The 25,283-nt window shown below is 41.6% G+C and overlaps 1 protein-coding gene across 2 annotated transcripts in view; it reads right to left on the bottom strand.

Annotated features, from left to right (window-relative positions):
• Positions 1–1,799: 1,799 nt before the first annotated feature.
• The window catches only part of RAB3B (RAB3B, member RAS oncogene family), a 47,742-nt gene continuing 24,258 nt past the window's right edge, over positions 1,800–25,283 (bottom strand). For both annotated transcript variants that reach the window (XM_018072362.2, XM_018072364.2), the window contains exons 3-5: positions 12,155–12,273; positions 6,955–7,079; positions 1,800–3,695 (exon numbers count right to left, since the gene is read on the bottom strand). In XM_018072362.2, the coding sequence (XP_017927851.1) occupies positions 3,508–3,695; positions 6,955–7,079; positions 12,155–12,273 (432 nt within the window). In that variant the 3' untranslated portion in view covers positions 1,800–3,507. The remainder of the gene's footprint in view (positions 3,696–6,954; positions 7,080–12,154; positions 12,274–25,283) is intronic.

The raw sequence follows: 25,283 nt of genomic DNA, 5'->3' as shown, positions 1-25,283 counted from the left end.
CTCTCATTGCCTTCACCGATTGGTCCGCCCCGCTGTCGCTCACTCTGGCAGGACCAATCAGCTGGCCCAGGCCGGGTGTGGGGCAGCGCTGGGCTCGGAGCGCGCCGGGTGCAGATGCTCGGGGCTGTGCGTTCCCGATGTATACCTTTAAAGTGTATCCCGAACAGCTTAAAGTCTGCACCCGTGGCTGCTTAATAGAATAAAGCTCTATTCTTTACGTGACCACTTCAGCAGGTCCCCGCGTTTCCCAGTTCTCCGCGTTTCCCTTCACCCTCCATCCAACTCCAGTGACAACGGCAGTGCCGCTTTGCCTCTTGGCTTGGATCTCCTGGCACACACTGCCGAGTTCCTGTGGGGAAGCTGCCAGTGCAGTTATCAGAGCCCTTCTGTACCACTGCACACCTGCCCGGCTGTGCTTCCCTGTAACACCGGGTTTCCCGGTGCCCGTGCGGGAGCCGGTGTTGGCTGCACAGGGGGATGGAGAACGCCAAGGAAAGGCGTCAGAGGCCAACAAATGAGGGCTCTCTGAGGTACAGGGGTGATAATTCCAGCTGAATGCCTACCTGATACTTCAGAGCTTTATTCCTCCACAAGATGGAAGCCAAGACCCATCTCTAACCCCAAGCTTTCCTATGTTTCTCGCTGTATCGTACAAGCTAAAGAGATGCTTGTGAAGAGCAGTCACGTCTTGCTTTTCACATTTGAGTACCTGTTTTTATCTTGTAGCCATGCTGTTCTAGCAACACTTGCTATCCTGGGCCACTGCCATTCAAATGGAAGGCTCCATACAAAACCACACCACAAATTTTGTGTTTGTCTTCAGTGCAAGCAGGTTTTTGTGCAGGTTTTGGTTCAGTGCAAGCAGGTCTGTTACCTCCCCTGCCCTGACAAATCTCTGTCTCACCTTCTGCCATTACCTCCTACAAGTTAATACAAGTAACAATTCCTACTGACTCACTGCTGATATTGAAATCAGACGCAGGCCATTTAAGGCAAAAGGCTTTCCCTGTATTCCTTCATAGCAAATGTGAGATGAAGAGATACACAAACCACATATTAATGCAGAGATGTGTCAGTTGCCTGTGATGATTTGATTCCTTATTTGAAATAAACTCTGCAGAATTTCTGCATCAAATACTAGGTTTTTCTATGTATGCAATGTAGAGCAGGATAGAATTCCTGTCTTTTCAAACTGCCATGTAGCTACTTGCTGGTTTGTCCTGTGAAAAACAATTCTGCCCATCCTAGCTTGAAGGGCATGGAATGTACTTGTATTCTTTAAAAGAACCCATCTGACTTGACTGGAACATGGTGAAACACAATTATATATTGGGTAAGACAGGGAAAGGTCCTTTTTGGTAGGGAAAAAAAACCTAAGTAAAAGAGAAGAATTGAAATTCTCTTTCTGCTGAATGCATTTTCTGCTACCATTGAGTTGCTGAGCTAACAAGTCATTATTTGCACTAAGGCACTCAGTTATATCTGCACAGCTCAAAATCATTGCTACCTACTGTGAATTTTTTATTATTATTTTTGCTAGTTATTTAAATTGCCCTAAATCCTGCTACTTCTACAATTAGAACACAGCACTGCCCATTTATTGGCCAAATAATCCTTGTAATCTTCACTCTGCTTTAAACCTATACAGTGATTCCAGATTGCCAGGGTCAATCGTCACCCTGCCAACCAAGATCAATGTAGTTTGAAGCATTAAAAGGATTTCTTCTTTACACATGCCCAGGATTGCCTAACGCAAGTGATGCAGCTGACACAAGCTCTCTGGCCACACCCAGTGACTTCATTTCTCTTTATTTTGCAGTTTCAGGGGTTTAGATACAACAACCACAATCCCAGCACTGCACAAATCACACGTTCAGGACTAAATCACACGCACCCAAAACACATCACAGAAAAAATTTCCAAAAGCAACACACAAACAGAGGGATGAAACCTGTAGCACAATGAGCTCAAACTACCCCAAAGTAGTTGCATTTTTGTCCGAATTTTGTGCTTTTTTTTCTTAGAGCTATTACACTTTGAGATAGAACAGAACAAAATTACAAAAGCACTTGCTAGTGTCATGATCCAGCACATTACAGTGCAGAGGGCAGGTACTCCACTCCAGTTCCTGACGTCGGGAAGTCCCCTCAGTCAGAGAAATTCACAGGCCAAAGGTAAAGCCATAAAACTTTCCAGAATTTTCACCTTAAACTTCTCTCCATATCCACTTAATTTAAAAATATTTCCTCCCTTCAAAGAATGAAGCAACAAAAAACTTGTAGAATAACTCTTAACAGGATATTTTTGTCATTTTTAATTCACAGTTATGTTTTATTAATCAATCTTCCTTTTTTTAAAGTTATACTTAATGGCATTTGAATCTGAAACCAGAATAACTATCCCCACACACACATCCATCTATCACAAAATTTAAAAAATAAATCAACAACAAATGCAGAGAGAAAATCTAATAATATTGGCACTAATATCTATAAAGACTCATATTTTGGCTCCTGGTATTTTTATCGCTCTGAGACAGTGCTATTCCAAGTCTTACAAGTCAGATTTTGCCTCCAACTAAGCATGGAGCAGCCAATTCCTCCTTTCCTTCATCCTGTAACAAATCCACCAGCAGGGAGTTGATAAGAGTAGATCAGACCTGGAGAGGTAAAATTACAGGACGTGGGAAAGGCTGCAGGACGGTCAGCTCTTGGGATTCTAGAAACAGAGGATTAGGGAGCTGTTACTAGTGATGGGGGAGAAGTCTGGAGGCAAGGGGAGCCCTAGAAGGGCTCTCACTCCTTCACCCAGCACCAGCCAAAGCACAGGGTAATGCAGGTATGGCTGCAAGGCCTCCTCCTCTTCCCCTGCCTGGAAGACTTGATTCCTTCATGTGTTCTTCCTCTATTTAGAGACTTGACACAAAATCCACCCCCTTTGCTCTTTGCTCTCTGAAGGACCTCACACTGTCAGACAGACATGCTCTGCTTTCTGCTCCATCATACAGGAAAACTGAGGCCCATGTCTCCAGGACAGCAATGACAACTCTCAAAATACCTGGGGATTGATTCTTTTTTTTTTGCCTTTATGTTAACAAAAAAGTATAATCTTGCTTTATAAAAGATTTTCCCCCATTTTCTTTTAGACCTGGTCCCTCTTAATTGGTTTTTGTGCTTCCCACTGTTCTTGACAAAAAAACTCTGCAATAGAGGAATTCATAATTAAAAATGCAACATTCTCCGTGGAAATAACATTTGAAACACCAAACAATTATTTTTCTTCAGCGTAACTCACATCCACACAAGGTGCACTTACAATAGTTTTTCAGATTTTTAAATTATTAGATGAGGAAATACATAATATTGACACTTCAGCACATTAAACAAACATACCAGTTTCCTACAACAGAGACTTCTGCCTTTGGACTACATGATAACGCACCACCACAAATGAAAATGTAAAATTTAGTCAGGGAGGGAGAAGGACATTTCTCAGAGTGAAGGGTCACTAGCATGAGCAGTTCTGCTGCGAAGGGGGTGGGTTATCTGTGAGTCTCATGCTCCTTCCAGAAGTGCCCCTGGAATTGTCTGATTCTACACTCTCCGACATCTTTTCACAGATTATATCCACGAGACGCTCAAACACCTGCCTCACGTTGATGTTTTCCTTGGCACTGGCTTCAAAATAGTCAAAACCTGTGGAAAAAGTGAGCAGAAAGTATCAATAGAGGCTGAGGATGATGATGATGATGATTTTTAAAATACCATTTTTTCCAGAATGCACCTTAAGAAAACGAGACATTACATAATTCTTAAGCTCTGTTGATTCCCATAATCTCGGAATAGTGAGCAGAAATTCTTCTAAAATTTATCAAGCATCAGTGAGATGCTATCTGATATTTATCAAAGGGATAAATGGATCCTTACTATCACCCTGGTAAGCATATCTGCAGATGATACAGATCTGAATAAACCCAGGATAAAGGAGTCGGATTCTCCCCCTTTCATCAGTGAAAGTCCCCTGGGCTGCAGCTGGTGACATGCCACCCCCAGCAAGGGGTAAGGAACCTTCCTAGGCTCCACACACCCCTGCCCAGGGCCAGGCTGGCTCTACCAACCCCTACTGCAATCTGGCAAGAGCAGAGGCCAGAACGAGAAGGAAGATAGTGGTTTCATTCCTTCTGCTGACCAACCTCTGCACTCAGGAGCAAAATGCTCCATGATTTGGGTCTTGTTTCTTCCCATTCTTTGTCTGTTTAGATGGAAAGCTCCTCAGGGTGATTGATTCTTGCACAGCACAGAGCACTGCCCTGACAGGAGGTTCAGCACCACTGAACTACACCCAACTTTAATTCCAGTGTCCAGTCACCGGCTCTTCACTGCAGTGATGAGCACGGATCAGATCCTCAGACACTGACCCTTTCTGATTAAAAAAACCAAACAAGCAAGGCTGGAGTTATGCCACGAAGGGGATGGCACAGACAGCTCTTCCTGCTGCTCCCTGCTGACACTCGAATCAGCCTCCCCCAGACAGCCCAAAGCCTGCCCCAGCAGCAGGAACGCGCTCAACTGTGAAGCATTTCCTTATCTTTCCAACTCCAGGGGCCTCAAGGGCCAACCAGTGCTTACAGTGGCTGTTGCTGCTGTTCTACCAGGTTATTAAATTGCCAGCAGCAAGAGCTGAGGCACCATGGAGAGTTTCTTTTGCAATAAGCTACATTCTGTTGTGCTGCATTTTGGGGATGTTCCACATTGCATCAATTTCCTTTGACTCTGCCACAAACAAAGGGAAAGATAATTTGTTTTAACTGATTAGTCTGCCACTGCCGGTAGGCTGAGTCACCTCGATGTGTGAGATAAGTAGGTATCCACCCCATTCAAACCCTTTTTAAAATTCAGGGGACAACCAGTGAAGTGATGGTGGAGCTGTTTGCCTCTTAATTAACAGGGGTGGCTCTCCTGCACAGAGTGTTGTCTGCCACTCTTGTGTCTTTGATGGTGAATAAAAATATACATAAAAAGCACAGGAAATCAGAGAACTGCACTTAGATATTAGTCAGTCCAACACTGACATCTCTTTTGGTTCAGTTCATGATCAGGCCAGGAGCAATTCCTTAATCTGATTAGGGAATTATTTCAATGATGTTAATGTCACTATACAAATTTAGATCAACATGCTGAAGGATAACCTTTATGTGAATCATTATGATGAACTGTAGCAGTTTAAGCAGTCGATAGCCAATTAAAGAGATTCCTCCCAGCTAACACACAAAATAATTTCAGATAATGCTGCACACATTAACGTAGTTGCTATAAGGAAAAACTGACTGATAAAATCAGATCTATTTTTCAGCCCTTTTAAAAAGTGTTTAGTATTTTGGGAGGCTATAGAAGAGCAGGGCTGGGACAGCACTTCCCAAAGGATTCACTAGCTTTTGGGTTGCTCTGCACTGGGGTGTGTTTGTCCAGGGTGAGCTGGACAGACAAGAGGACAGGTCAGGGGCAGAACTGGGGATTCTTCAGCAAAACAGTTTCCTACTGACGGATTCAGTTGCTATGGTAACTCTATGTGTGTGTGTGTGGTTTGAAGTGTCCCATACATAAAGGATTCAGATTCTAGATGCCAAGTTTGTAATCCAACAAACAGAGGAATTTTGAGGTGAGAAAAAAAACATTAGATGTCCAAATTGGAGTGAGAGTTCAAATAAAACTTTCTATTTGGTGTTACGTTGGTCTGGACAAATATTCAACTACTAACAGTGTAATTATTCCTGCAAAATATGTGGACACACTTGCACGCACAACGTTTTTGAGAGTCTGCAAGCCAGGAGCCAAGTTTATTCACAGTAATATTTTCAAAAGCAAATTAACTTCTGATGGGTAAAAAAGAGCCCATAACTGATTTTGTAAACTAACCATGTCTCTGTTTGCTTTGATAGTCCTACATGTAAAGATGTATTATTACAATAACAATACTGATGAGTTTAGTTTGATATTTGCTCATTGTTTTTTTAATGATGGCAGTGCCTCAAGGCTCAAGTCACTGAATGGGACCCCTTTGTGCTTGCCATATGTAGAATTTACACTGGAAAGCTCTAAACCTGCAGGATTTTGCAGACATGCCTTTTTTTTTTACATGAAACATGAAAAAATAACCTGATTGCTCTTAACTCTTTGTAACAGTGACCATCTTTTTGTTAAAATTTAAATTAATTTTTTAAACAGGATTTACTTGCTACTTTGAATTCTTTAACAGAAGATAGCAGTATAGTTAAATCTTAACACAAAGCCCTGATTCCATATTAAAAATATCATATATGCTATAATGGATAATTAAAAATGATAGATAAATACATGATAAACTAATATAAGCTTATTTTGCTGTTCATTCTGAAATTTTCATTGCAATCCCAATTTCCTCTTTTTCTATCCCACATCAACAACATAATGTCATTTCCTTACTTAGATAAAGAAGCCTAGTACATTTTTAAAATATGTTTTACTCAATTCTACAGTCCTCATGTATAAACTCCTTTTTTTTTCACTGTTTAATTAAAAAAATAAATTCTTCAACAAAAATCAATGTTTGCATTGATTTGCAATGAGTACACGGGACTTGGAGACCTGGAGACAGAATTGTGTTTATGAAAACCTTTTCTCTTTTCATTCTGCTGAGCTAATAAAACCTTTTCTGTTCAGACAAACTTTATCTTCCTTCCATCCTCAGACATTACCTTTACAGATACAGCAACACTACAAGTATTCTACCAAGCACATCTTGGCCTACTGAGCATGAAGCAAGTAAAATATGGATCTGGAATATATTACACTTCTTAGTTGTGAGACCATTATTAAAGTATTACTCCTGACGGGACTTTTTATTGTACAAACTAAAAGGAACACGGTATAAGGTAGTAGAGGGAAAAAGAGACAGAAAGAAAAGCTTTCCACGTACCGAGTTGATCTGCCAGGTGTTTCCCCTTCTCCACAGGAACAATCCTGTCATCCTCCATGTCACATTTGTTTCCAACCAGGATCACTTGTGCATTGTCCCAGGAGTAAGTCTTGATTTGTGTGGCCCTGCAGCAGGTCAGAAAAGACTGTCACATTCCATCAGCTGTGCCAAAATAATCATATATTAAATATAAAAACAAGTACCATTAATGACCTGGCTTACACATAAAGGAAGGATGCAGACTCTGTAGTTCACAGCACCATTCTGTTTTACTGCTCCTTAATTTGGTGTGACAATAAAGTTTCTTGTTAAGACTTTGCAAGTGTTAAAAGATCATGAGATCCAGATAAAAAGCTGAACTGAAGAATTTTTGAAATCTAGGGACAAAAAAGCTTATTCTCCTTCTGCTGTCTTCTGTCAGAGGAATGGCAATCAATTATAGCTCTTCAGGATAATTGTCCCATAGAGAGAGTCATACAATAGATGCACACTTCATGCTGGATTTACAACTTCTTATAAAAGACAAAACAACAATAATTTAGAGCAGACAAAAAAAGATGCTCATTTGCTGCAGCACATTTGCTGTAGAGTTTTAGGAACACCATAAATACAGGTGGAAAGATCAAGTCATCTTTGCTTGAACAGGAAAAGGGGTTCATGGAGGCTGAAAATTGCATAGAAACATGGAAATAATTGCTAAAGAGAAACAGAAAGGTACCAAATCAGGAAGATATGAGATCAAGGCAAGGCTCTGTGAGCTAATATTTGAACCCAGCAGGATGAAGTGATACTTAAGGCAGGGAACAGCAGATGCAACGACAGACAGCAAGTACAGGACCAACGCTAACTTCAGTGGCAGAGGGGGCTTAGGAAGGAGCACTCAGGTGAACTTAGAGACTCTAGTGGAGCTCACTGCGGATCCCAAGTTGGTCTCTTTATAGTTTTTCCATGATGAAACTGAAGATTTTCCTCCTGTTTATCCTGAGGGCCAGTCCTCTCCCACCATCCTCGGGGAGGTGCCCCAGGGCCAGCAGCAGAACAGTATTAGCTTGGGGGCGTTCACTTTCATCCAGTTTTTCAGACCAGCACAACCTATTTGATCTTCCCCAAGTCAGCTCTATCTTTTCTGATTCTCTCCTTCCCAAAGGTAATTAGGCTGCTCTGCCAGAAGCAATACACTCCTTCCCAGCTCCAGCCCTCCTCCAGTCCCTAAATCACCTTCCACTCTTTGTCCCTATTAACCACCAAACCAAACTGGACACTGCACTTTCAGGCAACCCTGCCATTTTCTAGGAGAGCCAGGAGTCCTCTCAGATTTTTACTTCTGTTTAAGTTTGCTTGAACTCCCTTAACAATAAAGCACTTGATTCCTTCTTCTTTGAATTAGCAGGAGCCTCCAGCTCTGATCTACTAATGACAATTTTTAATTAGTTTGAGTTGCTTACTTGCCTTTTCCATGGAAAGAAGCCAGTGGTGTTACTTCACAGATAACTATGGAAAAGGGGGTCATTTCACTGTGCAACTTGCCTTGAAGAAGGAGCAGCCTGTTTGGATTGCACTGGAAAACATAAACCTGACCCAAGCCCACTGCACAAGCCCAGACCCTTAGTGCAACACCCAAAAATAAACAAAGTCTCCGTGCAATGAAATTTTTTCCTCTTCCTAGTGCCCTCCTGGAAAGGCACTCTCTCCAACCCCAATTTTGGCTCCTCCAGTTTCACCCTTTTGAGTGACTCCAGGTAGACAAGCCCCATGGGAGCTAATATGAGTCTGTGATGAGCTTATGTGGGATTCTGGGGTTTCTCAAGGCTCATCACAGAAGGGGGTGACTGCAGAAATGAGCCAAAAGCCCAGGAACATGAAATCTCCCCAGTCTCCATAAGCAATGGAGAGAAATAAAGTCTTCCCAGGTTCAATTTAAAACACCTATAAGCAGGCTCTTCTTCTGACTCCCAGTTCAACCTCTGGATACATTTCAGCCTCTGGCATTGGATGGGGACACACTGCCAAATCTCAACTATTTAAACAGAATTACTTATCAAAAAGAAGCAAACTGCATGAAGGATCCCCCACAGAAACATGTCCTTCTTGTTTTGTACAAGCTAGAGAAAAACCTCTTACAGAACACCAATATTTACTCTTATCAGGCATAAAGATCAACCAACCAAAAAAAGTTATGAAGAACATCTAAAGGAAACCCTGATGCCATTACAAAAAATGGCAGCAAATTTCCAGAAACTTTTGGAAAGACAAATTACTCAACAACAAGGCTCGTGCAATTGAGATGTTTCAACAGCTATCAGGGTGAGCCCAATATACACACTGGGAGAAAGGTATTTCTGTGACAAAATAAAAATGCTGTGCTTTGTTTGTGCTGAATTCCCCAAATTAACAATAAAACACATTTTCTGTGCTTCACATGTGAACTTAGAAGAAAAATAGTCTCAGGTTCACAGTTACAACAGGAGGTATCAACAACCCAATTTAGAGATCAGCTTTAAAGACAAATAACGCTGATGATTTGTGAACCCAGCTGTCACTTATATCTAAGTTAAATTTTACCAATTTTTATTTTCCTTCTATGAAATTGTCTAGATTGTCCAAAGCAGAGCTTGCATAATATTTTCTATTTACTTTACATTTTCAAATACTGAATATATTGTAGTTCCAGTACAGTTTCAAATGAGGTATAAACCACTGATTTATCTACACACAAAACTATCAACCCAATGTCAAATAACAGCTACCAAAGGAGACTACTAAAAAAAATTCTAGAAACTGAGCTGAAAGCCAGGAAAGCTAATTTAACCCTTTTACTCACCCTACAGGAAATACATCTTATATTCAAACAAAATAATTACTTCTTTTCAAATATCAGGTAAACCCTATCTTTGCATTTGCCCATTTATTCTTTTTCCTGTAAAATAATCTGACTGAACTCTTGCCACACTGCAGTAAGGAAAATCACTCAGGCTTAATATTTTAAGGCTTCTCATACATGTTTTACTTTTTCCAGTGAACAGAAAAACAAGTCATGTTCCAGGTATTCCCAAATACATTTAAATTGTGTATCTTTCTCAGCAGCTTTAAGAAAATCATAATTAATTGATGTGATTGATGTGAATGAAAGAAATACTCTACTTCACATTCATATACTACCTGGAGAGCTTGTCTAAATACTGATATACAGCCACAATCCTCCTCATTCAGGAGAAAGGGTGACTTCACTTGGTTTAGGAGAAGTATGAGTGACACAAAGCAAACCAGGATCCTCTTTAGGACATCTACCCATAAGAAGGGTGAGGTAAAATGATCTCCCAAGGGAGAAATCATATGGCAGACTGGAAGAGATATTCTCATTTCCCTTGTGGGCAGGTGAGGCCCGATCAGGAGGCTGTTAAAACAGTCATGTACCAACGAACCAAAGACAAAGGCTCTGAGCTAAAGGAGCTCAAGGAGGAGATATCTTAATTTTCCAGGAAGAATACAGTTCCTGACTGAAGACCAGATCCAGTGTAATTGGGTTTTTTACGCATAACTATATCATGCAGCATGGTGGGAGAAAAAAACCCACCAAAAATCCTACCTATTTGCTATGCTAGAAAATGGCAGAGGCTGGTATAGCAGCACCAGCATCAGACAAAAGCTTTTGTTTCCATTTCTTGTGCCTTCTGAAGTTTAGAAAGCAATTTTGCAGGCTGGAAAAAACCATCTCTCAGCTGCATGGCCACTAGAGGACTCTGCTGGCCCAGCGTTGCTGGCTTTGCTACAGCCCTCATCTCCTCTCTAGTGGACCAGCTTCAGGAAGGAAAGAAATGTGTCGATTTTATCCTCCCCACAACATAGTTTGTGCTCAGAATCTTAAAACTGGTTACAAAGATTCCTGACACACAGAGTGAAAATACACCGATGGTTCACCTCTGTCCTTTGGCTGACAAGGTGCTCTTAGCAAAGATATTCCTGCAGCTCCCGTGGCACTGGAAGACGTGAAGTCAAATTGACAAAACTGACCTTTCCCAATTCTTACTCTTGCATCAGTGCCTGTGATGGAACAGACCTTAGACCACTTCCAATACAAACCTTCAGGTTAAACTTCACCTGCACAAACTTCAAAATAGTAGCAGGTCAAAGATTGAGATCTGGGGGTTTTTTTGCTAAGTTAAAACTGATAAGTAAAACTTACTAGAGCAGAACCAACATTCAGACAGGTAGATGAGCTGTGTGGTCATATATATCTTGTTTCAGGGAACCAAGCTGAAAACATTCATAGTTTAGTGAAAGATAGCCCTAGCTCACATACCTGCAATCCTATGGAAAACATCCCCATGCACACACTTGCAGAAGAAGCTTCATCTGAGCTTGGTGGAGTGTGTGCCACATAGAGGAAACTGGTTTTGGCAAAACCTTTGGGTTTGTGTTTCTAACAAGGAAAAAAATTATTCCTCTATCACCAGGTGCTGCAGTACAGCTTAGGATGTTTCTGCAGTTCACCTTCTGCAGCCTGGTTCATGGTACTGAGACGGGTTGAAATTATTATAAACAACAAACCACATGGTTGCAGCTTTTGAGTTACAGCCTAGATTAGAGGGTACAGAATAAGTGTTCAACAGACAGCCAGGCTGAGCTGGATGCTCAGAACCAGAGCCAAAGCCAGCACGTCAAATTCTCCCAACAGGTCACCCAGATCAGTGCAATTCCATCAGACTTGGGAGATCCCATTAACCGCTGCACTGCCTTTTTTTGCACCCTGACCACTTATCTGCAATACACAGCAACCGGGTTACAAGCAGAAATTATTGAGGGGACTCACAGGGCTACTGCTTCTGAGGATAAATGCAGCCTTTCCCCAGATCCCTGAGATTTGAAAAGAACAACCACTGTTAAACTGAATTGTTTTAGCAGCATAGCCAGAAACCTCATAAGCCCAAATAATGCATTAAAGGATTAATTTCTTTATAATAAATTTAAACTTTTAAAAGCAACAAGTTCTATAGTATGCTACAATATTTGAATTATAACGTTTTTATTAAAGTGAAGCTAAAGAACTTTTTTGAAGGAAAGTTTAGAGTTTAGATGAAGAGGAAAAACATGGTGATGCAAAGCATTATAGACGGTGGGATGTCTCATGTTCTCAACAAACAATTGTGAGGAGAGGATTGAGCAAAACCCAAACAAACCCAACAAAATCAGTATTTCGTACCAGTCCTGCACTGCATTGAAGGAGTCTTCACTGGTGATATCATACATGAGCACAAAGCCCATGGCTCCTCGGTAGTAGGCAGTAGTGATGGTCCTGTATCTTTCTTGTCCAGCTGTGTCCTGGAACAAAAAGGAATATTTAGGCTTTAAGACTTCAGTTCTCAGAAGCAGGAGTTGTAATTAGGTCCTGTATCTAAACTAAGGCAACCACTTTTTGTTATACATTTTAAAATTCTCATTTGCTCCCAACTGAAATGAACTCTACTTACATTTTAGCATTAATTAGGCTTTTGCATCAACCATGATTTGTTAAATGCATTTTGACATATGTAGTGTTAAAAAAAATACCAAAGATGCCGACTCTTTAATTGCTCTTCTCTGCCTCTACCTCAATGCAATAATAAAACCTTACAAGAGTTCACTGAAAGCTGACACCTCAAAGCAGAGGCAAAAGACATTTACGTGTTGCAATTCAGTGCCACGGTCAGGGAAATGTCCTTGAGAGAGATGCCAGGGCTGACTCAGTTCTTACCTCAGGTTAGAGATAATGATTAAAGTCCTGATGCAATGAACTTTACTATATAAAGTTAATTTAATGTGGAATATCCCAATCACAATGTCTGAGGTGCACGTATTAATTTGAGAGTTACTAATCCTCTCCTGCTGGTTCAGCTTAATTCTCTTTACCTATAGAGCCCTGCAGAGTACCTCTACTTGTGTTTGTCATTTCTGTGTTCGTCATTTCTGTGTTCAGCCCGGCAGCACAAAGGTGAAACTCTGGCATATACAACAGAAGAATTCTGAAAGACTCATGACAGCTAGAAAACATGTCAACCACCATCTGTTGAATGCCAATAACATTTATTCTTCACATTTTGCCTGCTTTTAAACTGAGGGATATTTCTACTCCAAATCAGCAGTTCTGCAGTCAGTCCATTCCCTCTGGAAAAAGGAGAGAAGTCGCAGGCTGAACATATCTCTCATTCAGGAGATATCTATCAGTTGAACAAAGACATTTCATCCATTTTTTGGCAAATGGCAGCTCTGTGAACAGCTGCAGGGAGGCAAAAGGCCTTGCCTTCAAAGCACGTGCTCAGCATGAGGTATTGACTGCTAGTTACCGTGCTGGTTTAGCAGTTCTGAAATGAGCAGTCCTTTAGTCTCCCAAAACCCACACTGAAGAAAGCATTTCCTGCCACTGGTTTAAAATGTGATTAAAGTTCTCTTCTCTGGAGAAAAAGACCCTAAAGGACTTATTAACCATGTAACTACTTGGAAGAGTAAAATAAATCCATGTAGAGCACTCTTGCAGGAGTACAGAGATCAGACACAGCACATCACCACAACCCCAGGAGACAGTGGGTGGGAAACTACTCATCTTTAAAATCATCTTGCCCATTGTTCCCATATATGCAGCTTTGTTTTTGCTGCATGCAAGGCAGTGTTGGCCCTGCCAGAACACATGCCAGTCAGTCTGGGATCACCTGCTGTTCTGCACCAGAATATCACAGAGCCTCTCTGTAGGAGGAGAGCGCTTGTAAATAAACTCCTGACAGCTTGCTTAAAAGGCTCTGCCTATTGCACTACTGTGAGAACATCCGTAGCTGTAACACACTGTGCATTTCCCAGTGGAGAGACTATGCAGCATGTATCTTGCCATTTCTCCAATTCTCAGGAAAAAGAAGGAATTTTTTCCTTTAAACTTGTGCATTTATTTCAAGAGGGGCTAGTCCACTGGCTGATCATGATGAAGCATCATACACTGCCTGAGAAAGAGTTTTCCTGTTCCCTCCTGACAAGAGGTACCAGAACAAGGTGAACTACACCTTGCAGCCTGAGTGACCTTTTCCTCTCCTGCCAGTGATAAATCCACCACTCTTGTAGTCCCTGACAGCACATCCTGACTTGGCTGCTGAACAGCCATGACAACTAGATCCTACCTATACTTCTTCAAGCAGGAAGGTCTCAGCAACAATAGTGTTGTTCTTTTATTCAGAGAGACATAATAGTTGCTTTATTCTAGCCTGATTTTATAAAGACATGAGGCTTATTAAATCATCAGTGTCCACACGTGCACTTTTGATCAAATTTAACTGAGGGGAAATGCTTTCAGATGTTCCTTACACATGTCACAAAAAATAGCTGGTAAGGTGAAGAGAGATCTTAAGCATACCTTAGCTGGGAAGAAAGCTTAAGTGCAATGATCTTTTTCCGATACCAGCAGGAGAAAGGCTCTCTTTGTGCCTCGTTAGGAGAAAGCCCTAAATCAATATTAGTAACTTCACAGATTCTGTAACCAACAAAACCAAACAAATCCATAGGAAGTCTGGCTTCTTCACTTCTCATGCCCACACCATTGTTGTTTTACACCTGCATTCCCAAGTTCTTCTCTCTCCCAGATCTCACCTAGTATTTTCTCCTCTGTGTTTAACTAGTGCTCATTTTGGCTTAGGGCATGAGGCTGTGACTGGGCAGTAAGTGACTGCAAGACATATTGTCTGGCTACATGTGGAATAATTCGGAAAGAAATTAAATTTGACAATGGCTCAGAGCAAGGACTTAGCTCTGGGGACATATGTCCAGGTTGTCCTGGGAAGCAGCCCCAAGGGATGCTGAGGGTGACTTCCAAAACCTGTCCTGATACCATCTCAGTGCCTCAGCTCAGTGAGGAATTGGACTCATCTGAGATAAAGGCAAATTATTGCCTGAAAGCTCTGGAATTTAGCAAGTCTGGTTTGTTGATTGCAGTTTTCTGCCTGTGACCCCCCTGTGTGGGGGGCAGGGCCCCAGTTTATACAACAGTGAGAGATGGGGCTGCAGGAGGTACAGAACCCCAAAGGGCTACATGCATTTACATGGTGATAACCTGTTCTCTGGTGGACAGTGCACTTAACTCATTAGAAAGGTAATTTGCATATTCATACACTTAGGTGCCTGCCTCCTCAGGTTATCAAAGGGAGTGTGTTGTGAGGGAAAGGCATCCTATGTTTCATGGTACGTAAAGTTTATTGATAACCTTGCCCTGGTAGCCATGTGGCAGAATGCAGAGATGTGATTCATCTCCACGTGAGTCACTGATGCCTTCCTCGCTCTGTTTGACTGTACAGGTACAGAGCATGTCATCTCCCCTTACAGGCTTGTAGTTGCATTTCTCCAAATGCATTTGAATTGTTGTTATATCACCCTGAAATTACTTTTTTCCTCAGGTTACATTAGCTTTAGACAGCGATAAATTGGCTTAATTTTCTCGACTCACACCATGAGCAACCCCCTCACAGACGCCTTGACTGAAATAAAATAAAATAAACTGCAAAATCTGAACTCACTTTCTTCAGCATTTACAATAATTGTCCTTACCTCAATCTAAACCACCACAAACCTTAGCTAATTAGGCATTTCAGGTTTTCACATTCAAGTTGTTTATCCAACGAAGGAGAAAATAACTGACAGAGATTGCTGCCCTCCTCCCCCCCACCAAGTTGTTTGCAAGATTTCCAGGTAGACCACAAACTCATCAGAAGACAAGTAGATGAGGCACAGGCAGGGATCAGCAGAGAGGTGATGTAGCACTAATTAAGAGCCTAGCCAAATGCCTGAGAAGAAGAGCCTGAGCCTTCAGCATCCAGAAGCCTGCTAGGCTGTCCCTGATGAGGAATCAGAGAGCTTGGCTGTAACCAAGCACAGAAGCGTCTCTGTGAGGTATATTTACACCAGTATGCTAACAGCTCTGTTCTTCTGTAGCTATTGTGTGTGCCTGTCTTTGATACAAACAATTAAAAACACCCACAAGACCATTAGTTGGGAGCTCGAAACAGAAATTTGAAGGTTTCGCATTAATGAGCAATCAAAATTCAGTGTTTATTCAGAGGAGAAAAAGACCTAAATGTATTAGCATTGTGTGCAGATGCCCTCCAGTCACGAGATCCATCACATAAACATTTACAATAGAAGCACAACCAGCTTTTCTTAAATTTACTTGGCTGTCTCAGCAGAAACTGCAAGGTACTTACACAGAAAACATATTTGAGTTTTTAAATTATGACAGATGCCCTTTGCTGCAGGTCTGAAAAATCAGAATCCATGATTCTGAACCATCCTTCTTCTAGTGAAGATTTCCAGCTAGAAGTTCTTTGTTCCAAATAAAATGTCACTGAAACATCTAATCTGTACTGAATTTAATCCCCTTAGCACCATGACTTTTCTAGCAGTGTAAGTGACAAATAGCCTCTAAAGAAATAAACCTTTCCAATTTTTTAAAGGATTATGGTTTGATTTTCATGGGGTTTGGTTTTTTTTTAAAGAGGAATAATACTCAAGAGTAAGAGTTGCTTACAGTCCAGCTAGTTGGCAACATTTACAAGATGCACGTACTTAGCACCATCACTTAGGCTGCTCAGAGTCAGAACAGAGGTCACATTCACCCCAATAACCAGCACCCAGCACAATCTGGGGCTTCATCAGTTGTGAAGGAGTTTCTTCTTCCCTGCTGTTCAGTGTCACATTGTAACACCTACGCTATAGGTTTTTGCACCTTTTTTACCTTGTTTGGAGTTCGGTCAGCCTTGGAGATAGGATAATCCACTTCCCAGCCCCGTAGTTATGGAGGCAACAAGTTGTTAGACATCAAAGTGTCAGGGAACATCTGACTCCCTGCAAACACAGCTCAGTTCTCAGCAAGACTGGCCACCTCAGCTACTGTTCTCTACCTGACAGATAACCCGAAAAAACAAGAAATAGAGGCACATCCTGAAGGCAGAGGGCTGTTTTTCCTCTATCTGGGGCTCAGTAACACTCGAGCCCTTTACATCCAAGACCTGTTCACTTTCCCTTCAGCACGGATGAGAAACATCTGTACTCCCGTGGCGCTGTGCTGGTGTCTCTGCTGTGAACAGTGAGGGTGCCACTGTGCCATCAATAACTCCATTCCACCCCACTCTGTTCCCATCTCTCCAACTGCTCGTGCAGTCCTTTCCACTGCTGCCTTGTTCTGCCTTCCTCACTGGACTGAACTGGCTGCTCAAAGCAGCCTTTCCTTACCTTTCAGAACTGTTGCAATATGAAATGTTAAAAGTCTCATGACCTCCAGCAAATCTAGTTGTTTTGGTCACTGTTACTGATGTCTGCTGCAACGTGGCTGGTATGTCCCATCCCACTACTCTCCTGTCAGGACATGCATTTCAGACATCTGGGACTGAGCCTTCCTTAGCTGGATGTTTCCCCAGTGCTGAGCACAGAAGGGATCTATTCTGCCATCGAAGTTCCCGGATGTTACATTCCCACATACACATTTCCTTTGAAAAAGTAGATTTTTGAGTGGAAGCCACCAAGGATCAGATAAACAAAAGTCACCTTGAGAAAGAGGAAGGGGAAAAAAACAACCCACCCACCAGGTACCACAAGAGAGAGTCACCTTGGACAGACTAGGATGTGTCATTAATAAGAGAATGTTAACATGGAGCTTAGTGTTCCTGCTGGCAGCTAGAAATAGGAACAAACAGGCAAGCAAGATGAGTCACTGGTTAAGACATGGAAAAGATGTGATGTCATGAAAAACCTGTGAAGTTTCAATTGCTGCCAGGAGCAAAATAACACCTGGTTCCTTCAGAACTCAGCTCTAATTAAAATGCTCCAGTTCAACAGATCACATTAAGCATGCGGGGTTTTTTTTCTCTCGTTATTGAGTTCTCCCATTGCCCAAGAGTCACTGGAACCTTCTCAGACATATTTTGCTACCTTGAGAGCCAGTTTCATTTAAACAACATGTCAGAAAGCATTTCTGATGTGAAAAACCCTGTCTTTTTTGATAAAAGGCTCTATCCTTGCAAAGTGCTTTTCAAACATTCCCACATTATGGCTGTTTTCACTTCTACTCTTTAAAAGCTGTAAAACCAGTAGCCTTGGACAACTTCAGTACTACCAGTTGCAGAAACTTCACTTTCCCTATCCTATTTTACTTACCCTGTACAGAAGGTTCTACCTCCCTCTTTTCTCTAACATTGCCACGCTAACTGCTCCCACCAGAGAGAGAGAAATTTTTTGAAAAGAGACTTTTAAAACATGCAGAGTCTACAAGAGCTCACCAGTGTCTGGTCAGTCATCAGAGGCCTTGGTCACGCCCAACACACACACTTTTGAAGTTGTTCCCTGTAACTCAGTGGCTGAGTGTCCCTTCAAGGTGAGGCACCGCACTTCCCTCTCAAAGTACTTTTGTAAATGAAGCTGATGGACAAGGAGGAAAGGTTAATCCACCATTAAAACATTTCTGGTGGTAGGGGAGCACCAGCTCTTTTAACTTTTCTCAGCAAATCCACACCATGTAAAACAAAAAGTGAACCACTGAAAACGCAACAGGCTGCATTTGCTCAGCAGAATGCAATTCCCACACTGGAATAGGGCCAAGGTACTGTGATTGACACCACTGCTCACGACCTGCTAAGATGTTAAAAATATTATTTCCATTTTCCCAGGTGCCTTGAGATTGTAGGGAAGATTAGCAGCAGTTGCCCTTCCTGATCTGTCAGAGAGTAAGGAGGACTGGAATAGGGCTGCTTGCTTATAAACATTATCTGCTCTTCTCATCTCTTTGTAGGTTGAGTTTTTCTGTTAGAGTATTTAAAAGCCAGTGCCTGCAAAGCTGAAATCACATTAAGAGGTACACACAAAGATTAAGTACATCATGCATATTTCCTAAATTCTAAGTCTTGAAAAGTATTATTTTTCATTACTTGGAATTAATATGAGGTCAGTCTTATATTTTTGATTCTTCCTGATCCAGTTACCTTGATAGAAAAATAAAGAAATGGCAGTAGTAAAAATATGTAGCATCCACACCACATACCTACCTCAACTTCCATTTCTTTAGCTGCAAATAAACAGTGAACAAAGTTCAAAAGGTATATGATGCATTTGAAAGCCTATGCACTGTGGGCAAAAGTGATAAAACCATCAATGACATGTTTAAAAAAAACCCAAATCATTAAAGAAAATGTTAAGAGGCTGAGATCCTAGAATAAGAAGCTTTCTGGGCACTGAATGCATTATTATCATAGAATATACTGCTGCTTTGGCTAGATCTTTTGAGTTGTCCCACGTATATCCTTTAATTCTGTTAATCAGGACTGTAAGAACAGCTGTACAACACACAGATGTCTGAGTGATGTTAGTCACTATAAGCATTATTAATTAGCTGCTGTTGAGAAGCAGATAAATTAATCACAGCCAGAGCACTTCAGAAGCAGCACCAGGCTCCTGTGAATGCACCACCGCGGACATCCTAAATGGTCCTGCAGGGCAGTGGATTGACGTGCTTCGGTGCAGCTCCCACCGCGTGGGTCGCAGCAGCACTCTGCTCACCCCAGAGATGTACAGGAGGAAGGGAAATCTCAATACATTATGAATCAGCTGCCAAAAGAACAAGCGCACAATCTGCGAGGAGGAAGTTAAGTGATCTGCGGCTCAAATCTGTTTGAATTCGGTAGTCTGGTTCTTTGATCTGGAAAGGAACAAGGGCAGGTGAAGGGAATCAGCATCGCGGTGCTCCCGCCCTCCCTCCCCCTCTCCAAGGCACGCAGGCAAAACGGAGCAAGTCCCTGCTCTGAGAGCAGCCGAACAAGACTCAGACAGACTTCCCGGAGCCTGTTTCTGGGTGATCAAATGTCATGGTAACCGGCGAGAGAGCCAGGCAGCGAGAGGGGCTGTTCGCGGAGCCAGCTCTGCTCCAGGATGGGCATCGCGGCGGCTCCCGGCGGTGGTACCCACTGATGGTACCCACTGATGGTACCCGGTGGTGGTACCCACTGATGGTACCCACTGATGGTACCCGGTGGTGGTACCCCGACCGGCCCCCGGCTCTGGGCAAGACCTTCACTTAAACTCATTTACAAAGCAAATATTTCGGTGTTTAAGAAAATCAATGACTTCGTTCCTGGAAGAGCTGTTGGAAATCCTGATGGTAAAAAAAACTTGGTGCTCTGCTAGGAACATCCCTCCTAGGGCTGGTTCTAATCAAGGGAAGATTTCAGCTTATTTAGTAGTGGATTAGGGCTAAATCTGAGCCTCATACTTCACAAAACCCCCCTAGAGATATTATGTCAAGGGGGTCAATTCTAAGACAAAGTGCTCAGAAATTCTGGGAAGCTGTTTACGATATCTTTGAGATTAAAATACCAAATTGAATTACGACCGTGAGGCAAGAAAATGTACTTTAAATTGAAGGGCAGCAGCTAGACAAAAATAAAATAACCAAGCTTAATTTATATTAAGAACAACATGCCAATAAAAGTAAAATATAATATTCTTTTAAGGTCTTTACAATCCTAATGTGTAATTTTACAAGATTTGGTGGAAGTGAAGAGCTGACGAGGCAATTTTCAATTTACTACCTCCCAAATTAGGAGAAAACCCCCACTGCTGAATTCAGGTGAGCATTAAACAAAAATATAAAGACATTGAAGGTTCTAGAAGTCAAGAAGGTAGAATGAAAGCTAAAAGACAACAAAACCCAAGAACAATTTGAACCTTGTAAATCAGAAGGTAAATAAAAAGGGAAAGAAAAAAGTACTCACTTCAGTGGAGTTTGAAATACATTTTCTAAATGCTGGAATTTGCAATAACAGATTCCTCTATCTCATATGTTTTTATTTGACAGAAATGTGCATATACTTTGAAAAGCAATTTAATAAATAGATCTGAAACACTAGTGACATGAAGGGGGGGTTGTTTAAATTCACAAAAAACATTTTAAAAAAATCAAATGGAATTTGAAACTCTCCAAATAAACTCACATTTCTGCTGAGAATATAAAGGAAGACTTTCAGCTAAAGAACAGCTATTTTGGAGTAGTCCTAAGCATCTTAAAATACAGGCTTTGTCAGCCACAAGAGTACCCGCATGATGATGCTCAGTAATAGCACAAGAAAAAGAAAATAATCTTCTACCATTTCCCGTAGTGTTTTCTATTATAACCACACAGACCAGATGTTAAACTCAAAATTTCATTGAGCAGCAGCTGCAGAGGGCTCCTGAGGCAGCTCAGAAAGCAGTTCTAGGGTGCCCTCGGGGCTGACGTGGTTACAGCAGATGCCTTTCAAGGTGTGAGGTCCTTTTCCACACTGTTTTAAGTTCACCCACCTCTGTGGTGATGACTCCTCCTTTCCATTTGGAAAGAGAATCCCGAGCAAATGCTCCTTGACATAGGTGTGAGATGTTTTGCTGTTTGGTAATTTTACTGTTTTATTTTCACTAATCACTTCATTACCACAACACCTCCCTGCTCTGTCTAGGCCACCAACTGCCTCTGGCCAGTGGACACATCCAGGGCCTAAGTGGCTCAAATCTTTCTGATGAAGAGCACATCTTCATATCTACCTTTTTAAGAAAGATAGAAGAAAATCACAGCAGATTTTCCAGCTGAAGAAAATGTGTTACTGGCATTCTAAAATGCCTCCAGGGTCACCTGTCCCCTGCCATTCACCACCCAGTGGGACTTTGGTCAGGCTCCCAAGCACAGCCTACTGCTTGTACTTACTAGGACCACTCAGTTCAGCCCAGATTTGGGGAGATGCCACTTGGTGATTGAACTTTGATATATAAAATAAGTCCTGAATTGTAAGGTCCTGCCTGCATCAAATGACCTCAGTGAAGAATCCTGCATAGGCAGAGGTCCTGACTCCTCTCAAATCAGACTAAATTTTCAGATAAGAGGAAAAGAAGACACAGCATTTTTCCACGTAATCTGTTTCTTGAAACACAGACCTCAGCCCAAGGAAAGAAGGCTGTAAAAAGAGCTGTTAATGACAACTCCAAACTGTCTTATTTAAAGCTAATAAAAATCCTGTGTGCAACAGGAACAGCATGAGATCATATTTGTACAGAACACTAAACATGGGTGATGCTGCACAGATCAACAAAAATATGGGTGGCATTAGTCTTCATTATATTCTAGCAATTTTATATTAATATAGCTTCATAAAGTAGGGAAACTGCACAGCATCACCCAAAGCAAGCAAAGGCCTATCAACAAATCTGTAATTGAAGCAATCACAGTATCAGGCACAATCCAAGCACAGGTTCATGCATTATGCTGCTTCCCAAATCACTCAGGCCCTCTGCCAGCAGAAAATTGACAACAGGCTCTCTGGACCACCGGCTCAGTTCAGCAAAGGGCAATTCTACACTCCATTACCGTCACATTTCTACAAACAGTTCCCAGCTTAGCAGTGAATTTGTCATGTTACATTGGGAAAAACACATGCTGAAATATTTATCAAATGAAAGCAGCTTCCTTAGCAAGAACAAACCTCTGGGCAGACTGAGCTCCCCTGCTTTCACGTGTATCTATGTGATTTGTCTGCAGAAGGTGTAACAAGTTGATGTTTTGAGGAATACAAGTTATTTACTGTGACAGAGATAAAAAGAAGGCTCTTAGGACTTTTTTCTTGGTCCCAGCCCAGTACAAATCACATCTCTTGACTGAAAGGGTGGAAAAACAAACTTTGGAGCAAAGCACAAGGCATAAGTGAGTGGAATTAGGTCTGCCAATGAGCTAAAGACACTTTCACAAAAGAGGGTATGACTTCAGCAACAGCATAACTGCTTCAAAACACTGTGAAACTACAATTAAATGAATTGTGCTTTCTGCCTATTGCTATTTTACCTTACTCCAACATCAAAGAATTATAATTCAACCCAATTTCAGAAACTGTAGAGCAGCAGGGGAAGCTTTGGTGTTGGCTGTCTGCAGATTACCCTAATGCTTTATCCCAAGATCCAGGCAGCGAGTGACAGTATCTGCAGAACAGAATGATTTCTGGTCCTGCAGGGAACAGTTCCTCTTTCACTGCTATACTCATACCACAAACACCATTCTCAGAAGAACGGAGTCCAGAGAACAAAATGTATCCCCATTGAAAGCGTTAATAAAATTAATACAAAGAACTGAAAGGAAAAAAACCCCTTCTCTCTTCACACAGCACCCAGATCTACTTTCTCCATCCCATACACCAAAGGGAAGTAATTTCCCTTTACCAAAGGTTTTCTTTTTTATCTTCTGAGCCAGTTGAAAAATTATGAAAGCCAGAATAATATGTGTTCTTTTGCTAGGAGCCTGAAGGGAAAGCTGAAGACTTCATCCCTGTCATACCAGGACAAGCTGAAAGCTCCCATAAATCTTGGACAACCTTAGCCAGGCCCTCTTGGCAGGCCATGTGGTAACATCAGAGCTCATCTCCTGCCAACTCCTGCAGCTGAGAGAAGGGAATCCTAAGATCCAATCCTCAACAAGGAGGTTTTGCCACAGTTAAACAGTGCTTTGTGCCAGCCTTCCTTATGCTTAGCGACTGAAAATTTCCGAGTTCCAATTATCCTGATAAAGCAGGGCATAAATAAATATGCTGCAAAATTTCATCCGTGGTATGTACTCTTCCTGGAGTCAAACAGTCAGACAATAAGTATTAGATGATATAAAGAATAAACACTGTTCTAATCTCAAAGTGTCCTACCACATCACTAATGGTATCAAATCAAATCAGCCCTGCATTCATTAGGAATCAACAGACAGCAAATGTTATATAAAAACTCTCAGATAAGAACAGGCAACATTCTGGTACATGTTTACTTCCTTTTAATTAGTGAACAGACTAGCTGCAGTCTAGCTCTTGAAATGAGATGTAAACATAAATGACCTCCACATATGCCCCATCTTTCAAACCAGCTTATTGACAGGAGCTGCAGGAACCACCTCTCACCCACACTTGCTTCAGTGATATGTCCAATTGTCTGCTCTTCAGAACTGGAAGAGGTTTTTTGTGTGAAAAGAAGAAAAACAACAGGTATTAAAGGTGCATCTGGCAAACAAAGAGGTTCATCTCTGTGCCCATGAAAGAAAACAGGAGGGATGATACTAGAAATAGACCTCATGGTGAGGTGAGACACCTCCCTAAAAAGGGACAAACTGAAATAAACCAAAAGACCAGCAGAAAAAGATGATGGGAGGGTTGGCTTATCATGAACCATTGGAAAGGCAAGATGACGGGTTAAGTACAGTGATCATCCCAGGAAGTTACAAGGCTTGTTTCAGAAAAGGCAGAACAAGGAGCTTCTTTGGGCAGGGTCAGGTCTCTTCAGCTCTGACAGAGGCCAGCAGGACCAGGTCTTCAGGAAGTCTCTCCTTCAAGCTTGGATGCTTGCAATTCCCACAGAACATTAGAAACTACAGATGATAAAGTGGTATTATCCTTGTCATACTCAATAAGACCAAAGAACTCTTGTTGATCTCACTGGGTCTAGGACTTGTGCCCACTTCACAAATTATATTTTAAATAGAGAAGGAAAACTCTTCAGTTATGATTATTTGGTAATCATAGACTTCTGCTTCTGCTGGTGGGTTGGGGTTCTTTTTGTCACTGGGGTTTTTGTTTGGTTGATTTTTACATCTTTGAGTAGAGTTTCTTCTGTCATTTCCAGAGGGTTTGGCCAAATTCAGCACTCACAGAGTCGTGAAGAAACCTGGTAAAACTTAACACATTCAAAGTAAAAGGTGCATTTAGTTCATTCTCTGTTTGTGTCCAAGAGACTCAGGTCAGGATTTGATGCCTTGTGACATATGTTTCTAACATGCAGCATCATCCTCCTCTTGAAGCTTTTCCATTTTGTGACCATAATCTGAATGTTTGACAAGTTCATAGCATGGTAATGCAGATTTTAGTACACAGGATGCTCTAAGAACTATAACTACACTCTGGAGAGGCAGAGTTGTCACCACCTCTACATCCATGTGGTTACTGAAAAGCCATTTCTCAGACATCATTCTCAGTTTTCAGGAGCAATGGATGGAAATACAACTAATGAAATTATCTAATGAAAACAGAAACTCAATCACAGGCTTCACATCGTGTCTCAGTTAGACTGGGCTTAGGTCAGAATTCTCGGGTGTTAACAGGATTCTTAAAACAAAGAAAATGAACAAGTGAAGGAAAAAAATCAACTAGGCACAGTTGAAATGCTTGTAAGTAGCATCTTTGTTTTACTGAAGGGATTGCAGAGGTTCAATAGCAGTATATAGCATCAGAGAGTTTTCAAACACACCGTTATAACAAAAGGGAAAAGAAGAAACTCAGAAAGAATGTGCTATA

Source organism: Manacus vitellinus, unplaced genomic scaffold (assembly GCF_001715985.3).
Source record: "Manacus vitellinus isolate BGI_N305 unplaced genomic scaffold, ASM171598v3 scaffold_21_pilon, whole genome shotgun sequence".
NCBI classification, from domain to species: domain Eukaryota; kingdom Metazoa; phylum Chordata; class Aves; order Passeriformes; family Pipridae; genus Manacus; species Manacus vitellinus.
Note: the sequence above shows the minus strand (reverse complement) of the source record. Positions and strands in the feature narration are given on the sequence as shown.